Source organism: Rhea americana, unplaced genomic scaffold, assembly GCF_003343005.1.
Source record: "Rhea americana isolate MKP2758 unplaced genomic scaffold, rheAme1 scaffold_307, whole genome shotgun sequence".
Classification (NCBI taxonomy): Eukaryota; Metazoa; Chordata; class Aves; order Rheiformes; family Rheidae; genus Rhea; species Rhea americana.
In genome coordinates this window covers 44,742-55,301 of record NW_028186432.1, presented here as the reverse complement: position 1 = coordinate 55,301, position 10,560 = coordinate 44,742, and the positions used below count along the sequence as shown (strand labels likewise).

General features: G+C 36.9%; 1 protein-coding gene across 1 annotated transcript in view; it reads left to right on the top strand.

Annotated features, from left to right (window-relative positions):
- The window catches only part of SLC4A1AP (solute carrier family 4 member 1 adaptor protein), a gene marked incomplete at its 5' end in the record, with an annotated part of 16,544 nt that extends 6,469 nt beyond the window's left edge, over positions 1-10,075 (top strand). The window contains 7 exons of the mRNA XM_085309916.1: positions 2,959-3,148; positions 3,955-4,066; positions 4,276-4,501; positions 5,284-5,358; positions 5,803-5,870; positions 8,199-8,271; positions 9,634-10,075. Of these exons, the coding sequence (XP_085166042.1) occupies positions 2,959-3,148; positions 3,955-4,066; positions 4,276-4,501; positions 5,284-5,358; positions 5,803-5,870; positions 8,199-8,271; positions 9,634-9,683 (794 nt within the window). The remainder of the gene's footprint in view (positions 1-2,958; positions 3,149-3,954; positions 4,067-4,275; positions 4,502-5,283; positions 5,359-5,802; positions 5,871-8,198; positions 8,272-9,633) is intronic.
- Positions 10,076-10,560: the final 485 nt, after the last annotated feature.

The following is a 10,560-nucleotide window of genomic DNA, read 5'->3' as shown; positions in this document are numbered from 1 at the left end:
AATAGTAGAATAGAGTTCAGAACCCATTCAAGTATATGTATATATCTGGTAGTGACACGTTTAAAGGTATGCTACAGAAAGAGCTGCATGTTGCCTTATATTATTGATGTCTTGGAGGGGTAGAAGGAAGCCATAAAGGAAATACATTTAAGTTAATTCTTCATACAAGAAGCTTTTTAAGGGAGTTGGCAATAATAAAGGCAACAAAGTCAGTTTGTCAGTAGGGCTTCTCTCCAAGAAGCCTAGCAGCAATCTGACAGCTGTGTTCTCTTGTGTGCATTATACGAGTATGTTTCTTCCTGGTAATTCAGCCCCATGCCAAAACTCGTTTGGATATCAACGTTTTTGTTGATGATTCATTATACCAGATCACTGTTCAGAAAACCTTACTTATCCACTGAGCATTCTGATAGGATGGTTCACCATCACTGAAGGAATTGTTCCTGATTTGACTGATAAGTGGTTCATAATTAATTAGCAGGAAAAGCTAATGCTTTATATTGACTGAGATGTACAATTGCAAGCGCTCATGTGTTTATAAAGCATTTGTTTATGCTGGTACTGTTTCTCAACAAGACCATTAAATCATATTGTAATAGGGACTAGCAGAAGGAAGAACCAAGTCATTCAGCAGAATTTTATACTGCTAATAGAAGTCTAATACTTTATCATGGTTTGGTAAGTTGCAACTAGTTATGCAGCTAGTTTAGAGCCTGGGAAAGATTGCAATCTCAGCATTTACTAGTGGGCTCAGCAGTCTTCAAGATATTACAATACAGTGATTCAGTATTGAATGGGAATTTCCAAAAACTGGGCCAGAATAAAACAGCAGGTATTGTATCATCCATTTGTGTGCATATGTGCACATGCGCATGCTGTTTTTGTCTGATTTCTTTGGGTATCTCAGGTTAATCATAGATGTGGGTTACAGCTGTAATCCAGGAGCATTCATACTGATCCTCGGAGATTCTTACTGTTGTCTTGAGTTGGCTGGCGAAATTGCTGCATTACACAAAGTTCTGAAACCTTAAAACACTTTGCTCTGCTCTGAATGATTATTTGTAGCCAAAGGGCAAGTGTGTAGAGAGATCAATGAGTGAATAACAAGCCAAATTGCAACATCTTTTACCTAGCATTTGGAGAATTTTAAGTAGTTGTCAGAAAGATCTCTGCAAAAGTTTTAAAATTTGTTCTCTGGAGCTCTTCAGAACTGACTACTGATCTAACCTGGTCTGTTTTCAGAACAAATTTGGTATCTGTCATTCACTGGTGCAACTGAATGAAAATAAAATACATAGAGCTCCTCCATATTTTTTGTTGTTGTTGTCTGTTCAGAAGAAAAATACTGATAATTTGATGTTGCAGTAAATTGCCTTTTATCTCCCCCTCCCCTCCCCCCAGAATGAATGGTATGATAGACATGATAAATTCACTTCCCAGCAATGTTTAATTTTATTTAAATAGCACAGAAAACTTATGCAACAGATATTGAATGCTAACAATAACCCTGCAAGCAAAACTGCCTGATCTGAGATACTGTTGATTCCTCAAGCGGGAATCAAGCAGAGAAAGCTATTTGCAAAACAGGTAATCTGACTTACTGAAGGTCACTCAGAGAAGGATCTCTTACACTGTTGTGTGGCTAAAGAAGCAAGCTGTGGAATGGCACCTTTAAGTGTTTTGAATTTTCTAACTAGACAAGAAACCTGAGCTGTGAACTTCAATGTTTAAATTTAATGTTGTGAAACATTTGCTTCAGATGCATCTTACTGGGAGTTTCAGATTTTTCAATAACAGTAACATTTTTTGTCTCAGTTCACACACACATTTATGAGAGAAAAAGAAGAGTGTTTCTAGCTGAATTTCTAACATGACATGTTTTGTCATCATTTATGTTTGGGTAGAGATAGGTAGTAAAACTGGTTCTTACTTTATGGAGCCTATCAATTCTATAAATCTTTGAACAGTTTCTTCTGTGGCTTTCATGTGTTTGCGAAGTGTAAACTGTATTTTGTTCTAGATCAGAAATATTCATATTAACAGAGTCCTTCTATAAACACTGATCTTACAAGAATTTTTAATAAATTTTTAATAGTTATGTATAATTGCTTAAATGGGTACTCTTAACAATTACTTTATACACATTTAAAATGTGATGTACTACTTAACTATTTAAAGCTGAACTAAAAATAAACCATTGGTCATATAATTATTCTTGTGCGTGTATATATTTATGCCTATAATGATGCAAGTAAATATTAGATGTGCCCATTTTAATACAATTTAATAAAATTGTTGCCTGTCAAAAGGCTTGTTCAAATTCTCACAACAAAACTTTTCTTCTTTGCCTCCTAGTTTTTTATTGAACAGAATATAAACACTTCTGAAGCATTATTAAAGCCCAAGAAAGGAGTTTTCTCTGATCTCTTGAAATCCATATGTTAGAATTCTGTATTTATTTTTGTTGGTCATTAGAAGTTTAGGTTTTCTTCTTTAGTTTTATTTTAATTAGTCAAGACTACATAAAACTATTAATATTTGAAAATGGGTGGAGTGCAGAGTCTGTCATTATTTTCTTGAAATATATAACAGTGTTTTCTCATTAGAAAATAACATCAAAGCAAAAATAAATTTTGCATGATTCTCCTAACAGATAATATTATCCTTATGTGCACCCAGTCTTCTGGGAGAGGAGGCAGAATCATGTGTTGATTCATTTTTAGGTTTGCAGATATTATTACGTAAAACACCCATGCAGTGGTGCAGCATATTGAAGATGAATAATGTAGAGTACAGACTGACTTACTCATAAAGAAACATTCCTTTTTAAGAGAGAGGCTTTGATATCTGAGTGAATGAATGTTTACTGTCAGGCTCTTGTTAGGAGTTAGAATTTGATCAGTATGAGTCTAATCTCCCCAGGAATAATTGTATATATTGTCCCATTATCTTGCCTAGTCCAGTCCCAGCCACCAGCTCAAGATTCTTTAGATGAATTCATGACTGAAATGAAATCTGGATGCAGCTTAGACAGTGTTACACGGAAGAAACTTCACTTGCGGTCTTTTGAACTGAAGAAAGAGCAACAGAGACTAAAAGGGTTAATAAAGCTTGTTAAACCTGCAGAACTGCCTGAGCTGAAGCTCAAGTAAGTAATATTAAATTCTAAAACAACTGCTACTGTATATTGTCCATAGGCAATTGTGCARTCCTAGGTTTCCGAAAGCAACGGCAGCGCTGCCTTGCAGACTACGTGGTGTGTCTCCTTAAGGAGCCACAGTGCCTTTCRGCTGCTGCTGCACCTGTGGTTGAGGCAGGCACGCAATAGTGACAGGCCCATAATGTGGAAGTGAGAGGGGAAGAGAACTGAGAGCATAGTGTCTCTTTATTCAACCTGGATCCAAAAGGAAATGGAGAATTTTACAGTACTATGTATAAAATGAAAACTACRCTCACACCCTGAAGTGCACCTGGAAGTCAATTGCAGTGGCTGTTGAAATACTGCCTAGCAACACTGCTTCAATTCAGGAGAACATACGTGGTTTCATCATTTCCTAGTAGCAGCTTAATTAGAGATTTAATTACTTAATTTACTTAAATTGAGRTTTGGCCTCTGAGTGTGCCTTTATTTATTTTTATTTTTTAATATGTTATATGTATACATTTACATATATATACACACACATACATATGTAAGTTACATGCATATATGTGTATGTATGTAAGTATGTGTGTGTAAATTAATTGGAGGAAGTATGTTTGATAGATGGGCCTGTCCTGGCAGGTATCTGCCACCTAGGAGTCATTTCCTACAATTTGCTCTTGTATTCTGCAATTGAAGGCTTAAAGGGTTTCTCTGTATTCACTGTTATTTTGCAGATATTTCCCATTTGTAAATAGAAGCTTTGTTTGATAATTTGTGTACTGTTTTTCTCTGTATCTGATTTTTATTAGGAGTGGGAGTTACAATCTGGAAGCAGAGAGCAAGCCTAAAAAGATTACCCTGCCTCTCTTTGGTGCAATGAAAGGGGGGAGCAAATTCAAGCTGAAAACTGGAAGCCTAGGGGTAAGTTGGACACCGAGACCAGCTGTAGTATGGGTTTTGGCTGGCAATAGCCATTCTRTGCCCTTGCCCAGTCTTCTGGGGTGCAGTCTGTCAGAAAGGCAGTGGATCATAGAGATGCAGTCTGGGGGAGCTCAGGCCAAAAGAATGAACATCGRTAACACCTACCTCTGTATTATCCTAGCACTGATGCGTAAGTTTTTGTCCTGCAGAAGTTGCCTGTCAAGCGTCCAGATATCCCAGAAAGCTTGTTAAAAATGAAAGATGATGGACCGGAAGAGGAGGAGGAAGAGGAGGAGGAAATGGAAGAGGAACAAGAAATAGAAGCAATAAGCAGCAGAGCATCAAACCTAGAAATGAAAATGACAGCAGAGGAAGAAACAGGAAAAGAGACTTGTTCTCCTTGCAAGATCAAGAATCTGGAATCCTTTCAGGATGGTAAATCRTGGATTTTGATTTTTCTAGTAGTGAAACTGAATCTGTAACTGAATTTTCATAGCTATGTGAAACTTCTAGGATTTGGGTCACAGAGTTGCCAGTAGTATAACCGTAGATTTCTTTTCCATAGATTTTTGCCACAAGTTTAGAATTTGTGTGTTAAAAGCTTAGAAATGGCTGAATTTCACCTAGTCAGTGTCAGAACTCTGCGTAGCAGTCTGTTTCCTATGATTTTGGTGAAACAGAAGAAATCTCYCGAAAGATCAGGAAAGGTCCTATGTGAGCCCTGCTTACATTAGATTGAGCAGCCATATGATAACAATGTGTTGTTGGCAGGGAAAGTGACTTAATTAGAAAGCAAATGTCTAAATAAAGCTTCAGATCATTTTTTAAGGAGGAAAAACCACACTGAAAGTTGCAAGGGAGAAGTATTTTTATTGTACAGCTTACCTGTAATTYAGCCTTTTACATATCAATGTGGTATATGTGGAAACTTAGGAATAGTGTGTCTCAGTGACATTATGTGTTTGACAGAAACCYAATTCTAGGTTCTTCTTTTTTCTTAATGCTGGCCAAGTTTAMAAGTATGTTTTAACTAGTTACAAGCTTTTAATATGGTATTGTGATGGACTTGATAGATGAAATAATTTGGAGGCCTTCTAAGTGCAATTACTTCTTGAGGTGAATGTAGCTAATGTTCACTTTTGTACTCTGTTTCAGRGGTTCTACTCATCAAAGTTACTGGAGAGTATTCACCTAGCTKTTTATCTTTTGTTTTACAGGAGTTCACTTCCTGCCTGAGCCAAAGATACTGAGGAATAAGTCTCAGATGGGACCCTCACAAGAGAAATCTCCAGGTGAGCAGTRCAAATTTAGACTAGTTGCAGGAGTATGTGGATTCGGATACTACCTAAAGGAGCTATTGACCTCTGTCAGTAGAGGGAAACYAAGCCTAATCTAGAGCATAAAGCAAGAATCTAGAAATTCAGAAGAAGGATTGTTTTGCTTGGGCAGTACTAAGTGTCTGATGAGGATAAGTCACTTCAGCTATGAAAACTACAACATGGAAAACTTGAACATAGTCATCAGCTGCTTTGAGATTCTTTATTTAAAAAAAGATAGCGTGAAAGGAAAAGAAAAATAACAGGATGTTCGACAGACTTAAATGTGAATTTTGTTGCAGTAAGCTTTGTTGAAKTTCCTTTTTGACATATCCATCTTTGTGAACTTTCTACAAGTCTGTTTCTGATAGAATTGGTCATTTATGCTGTGTGGTAAAAACACATCTTCTTTCTTCTCAGCATCTGAGACAGCATGTAAGGAACCTGAAGAAACATCTGAGAGAGTTAAGAAAAACAGCTCAAGTAAGGTCAGTTATGATTCCTTGAAATTCTTAAGCTGCAGGAGTCATGGTATCATTTAGTAGATTCCTTATTAATGAAACAGACTAACAGTTTGATCTAGTGTGACTTGGTTACGGTAGTGCTTTTCTGCTCTACAAGACCCAAACGCAGAATTGCTGATCACCTTGAGACATAGCTTTTTGAGCTTCCAATGAGAAGGTAAAGCACAGCATTTCAGACATGACAGAGGTTTCCATACAAGGCATCATAAAACAATAGAGGCTCTCAGTTCAGTCAAACTTATTTTTCCAGCTTTTCACTTGGCAGTGCTGGTATTAAACCTCTGCTAATCATGTATTTTCCTGTATCAAATATTCTTTAGAACACAAATGCTTTCTGGGCTACACYGATGGCACTGCAAAACTTTGCTTGGAGAGTAGGTTGGGAAACAAACATTGGCTAACACAGAAGAGAATGGACTGGTGAAGAACTAAAGTTGTAGCTTCTCTGTATTGCCATTATCAAACTTCACCCTTCTGGAAGATGAGGAAATAGACAAGTATATAAAATTGTTGTCTTTGGGAAACCCAATTATTATTAGATTTCATGGATGTACCAGATAATATTCCTCCTGTGCGTAAGATTTTCATATGCCTTTGACATTTAGGGGATGAGAGRGCAGCAGGCAATTACTGGTTTTCTGGAGGTGGGAGGAAACTACTCTGATACCATACTCTTAGCCTAATTGATTATTGTGAGGTACTTCCCTTTGGAGTACTTCAGTCTCTTATGTTGCCTGCTATCAAAGAAGATTATTACACTAAGTGGGCCGTAAGTTCTGATCATCGTGACAATTTTTTTGTGGTGGCCATCTAATTTTAGGACTTCAAATTGATAGGTGCACTCTTCATATGCACTKCACCATCTTTTAAAGAAACTTAACTCTCTGGCAGCTGTGCGTGTTAACTGYCTGCTTTGTTGTTAGTCTTGGCAAAGGACCCAAAAAGAGGATAGGTGCAGCCCTTGCAGTGGTCCCTTATTGCTGACCTAAAGCRTGTTGATAAAGGAAGCAGGAGTAAATTTCTACTGCTTCAGCCCAAGATTTAATGTTTCTATGAATGTGGGAGAACAAGGCAGCTTCTCACACTGAGGCAGTCAAGTCAGCACCTTTCAGCRGCACAGAACTTTCTCCAAGAATTCTAACGCTGAGTATTTTCCGAATGCCAGGTGGCTTAGCTGTATTCTGTCTCCTATTACAAATCACTTTTTCCCACATGCTGTCTCTGCGTTTGGGCTCAGACATAGCATGGAAAATGCCAATCAGAAGTCAGCATGTTGTGGGGGAAGGGTGTTGTTTTGGGGGGGGAATGTTTTAATGTTTGAGAAATAACTTCAAATCATATAAAACTGGAAAAAGAACATTGTTATTTTAAGTGACTATTCACAAACCATATTTAAAAACTGTTGAACTTCACAGTACAATGTTTTCCAGAAAACTAATCTTCCAGAAGAATTCTTTTAGAGGATAATTTGGGGAAGGATAGATTTTGAGGGAATGAAAAATTGCTTTGACTATCTACTTAAGACAAATCTGTACTGAGTAACATGGGTACATTCTGAGCTGTTAGCCAGGTTTTACTCTACAGTTGTATGGGGTTTTTAATTATTACTTATATGCAGATGTTGAAAACAAAACATGTTGAGAAAATGATGCTGATGTAGCAAAACTGAAAAATCTTGGGACAAAAATGCATTGCATTGTCAGTACTTAAATTGCAGTGAATCAGTGATGCCAATGAGACCAGAATTTTTTTGAAAAACTAAGTTACCCTTACTTAATAGTTGAATTCTTACATATTTCAATTTGAAAATGACTTCAAACCCAAAGTTTCCAGTTGGTTTGTGCTTTAAAATGACTAAAGCACTTTTTTAAGACTTCTGCTCTGAAGTTTTATCCTGTGTAAAGAAATTCAATATTGAGTGGCACTACCATAACATTAGAGCAATAAGGTTGAACAATCCAGAAGTGGAATTGGAGAGAGGAAGGCAAAAGTTTTCATTGAAACAGAAGATGTCAAATACTCTTACGTTATTCAGTAAAACTGTTGAGTGTTACATTAATTTGTTCTCCCTGAAATAGTCTGCCCAGCTCTTCTATATGAAGGCTACAGTGACCTGATACTGACCTGGTCCTGTTTTGAGCAGGAAGTGGGCCTAAATGACCTCCAGAGGTCCCACCCAACCAACATTTCTATGATTCTGTGACTTATTGGGAATGAACTAGATTGAAGAGATTTATGCAGCTATGACACAGCCAGAGTGCATCACCTTGAACATCTTTTCTCCTTTTGCAGGTCCAACCAACATTTTTTTCCTCACAATATCCAGATGATGACCCAGACTACTGCATATGGATTCCTCCTGCAGGTATTAACCGCTTAAGGGTTTTTTATTCCTATAGCTCAAGAATCTATCTAACAGGTAGTCAGGGTTTCCTTGTAATGTAGAGGAAAAAAAGAAAAAAATCCACAAATACTTTACCTAGACCTATTGTTTTCTGGCTTGTTATGCCCCACATTTATTCATTGTATGGCAATGCAAGTCTTGCAGTGGAATGCTGAGTATATAGTAGCTTGGTCTTGCTGAGTGAATGGTCAGATGCACCTTAAGTTTGTTTTTCTGTTTCTAACACTTCAGAGAACTCAATCCATTCTTTAGCCTTCAATGTGACAGGACTTTCCTAAGAAGAGGTTTCGTATACGTAGCCAGTAAGGATGCAATTTATGCATAGAGACACTCMCATTAGACAAATAAGTACTTAAAGGGGTCCCAAGTGACTTTGTRCAGTCTGTAGCACAGTTTCTTTACTCCTGGTACTTAGCTATGTCCACGGTTTCTCTGATTGCACCTCTGTGTTACAGCATATGTTTAACTCCAGAGATACTGAATTCATCTTTCTGGTGCCTCCTTTCACATGTAGCAATACAGTGATCTAGTTTAAAGAGAAACTTAAAACTTTACTAGAGATAAATCCTTCAGCAATCTTAGCATTCTCAGTTTTTGTAGAAGACTGWAACCTAAAAAATTTCTGTAGATTTTTTCAAAAATCATTGGATTACAAAATTTATCATGTGTTTTGGAGAGAGGTCTTGTTAACTCTTTGTAGGAGGTATGGAATAACTGGTGAGTACATCCAGTATATGTTAAAATGAACTTTTTTTTTTAATTTCAGTTCTGAAGTGTTTCTATTTAAGCGTAGTTATTGTAAACAATGTAATGAATGTTCAGTTGCTTTGATGACAACCTGGATCRTGCTTATAGGTTTCCTAGTAAGTTCAAAGATTAACCTTCATTTGGTAGATTAGTGACAGTCAGTCATTTTTAATAAGGCTGTTGTGGGCTTAAAACATTGGCAGGCTCCAGAGGRAATAAGAAAACTGAGTATAAATTTCACTAAAGAAAACTATAACATGGTGAATCTTCCTTTAAGGAAAAAAATGCGCTTCCATGGCAAATGAATCAAATGGAACAAAATACCTGATTCAGTAACTTAGAGAAGGTATGATCTGGAAGGGCCAAACCTGTAAAAGGGAGCCCCATTTCCTGTGTGAGCCTGCTAATAAGCTTATTTCCTTTCTAAGCTAGTGTAATGAGCRCACTAGAAGAAGAGGGAAGGGAATGCACTTGAAAGTTTAAATGAAAACGTTGTTATCTTCTTTGTGCCCATCTCTGCTACAAATTGATCTTACAGAAAAAAATATGTACAACTTTTTCCTTTTTGTTCATTAGGTCAAAGTGGTGATGGCAAGACTCATCTGAATGAAAAATATGGCTACTAAGATTCAGACTCCRGAGAGTGCTCTGAGGTTCAAAGAACTGTTCTACTTCGGACTCTTTCTGCACATCAAGTGAGGAATAAAAGTTGTTTTTTGAGACGCTGTTTCAAATTCAAGGACATCAGCAGCCATTCTGCTTTCCTTTTGGCATCTGTTGTTTATTTTCAAAAAGACTTTTTAAAGACTCATGACCCTTGCCCACACATTCTTCTGCCTCTTCCTTGCAATTTTAACCATGTCCTTTTCATTTGGTGTGGACCTGTAGATTCATTTTMCCCCCTTGTATATAAAAAATACACAAAGATAGTTAAAGAAAAATGCCCTCGGTATACTTACAGGCCTGATGCATTTTATTAATGCTGGTTTTATGCAATTAAAATGAAACGTTGATGTTATACTCTATTGCTGCTATTTGAAAACAATAGTTAGGGCAAACAGGCTAAAATTCATATTTTATTGATGAAAAACTTCTAATTAAAAAACAGCTCTCTCCATTCCTCCCTCATGCAGTTTTCGGAATGTAGTTGCTAGAACGCTCGGTATGAAGGGGACTTGGAATGRTTATAATACTGTGTTACCAGAGTGTAAAAACACTCCGGAGAACTGAAGAGGCTGTTATTCCTTATCTTAAATAAGAGGGTAAGAGAAGATACAATGAAAGGATATCCTGGAAAAACTTTTAATGAAGTCTGTTCTTTCCCTGTTATGATACAAGAACAATGGGACATTTTAATGCAATTTTTAGAACACCATCTCTGAATTTTTCAAGAATATACTTATATACTTAATTAGGCTATGACTTTCTTTACCACCAAATGGTTTTAGAGGCAAGAATAAGGTTCAGAGAGTGATTAGGCATCTTTATTAAAAGGTTACAARA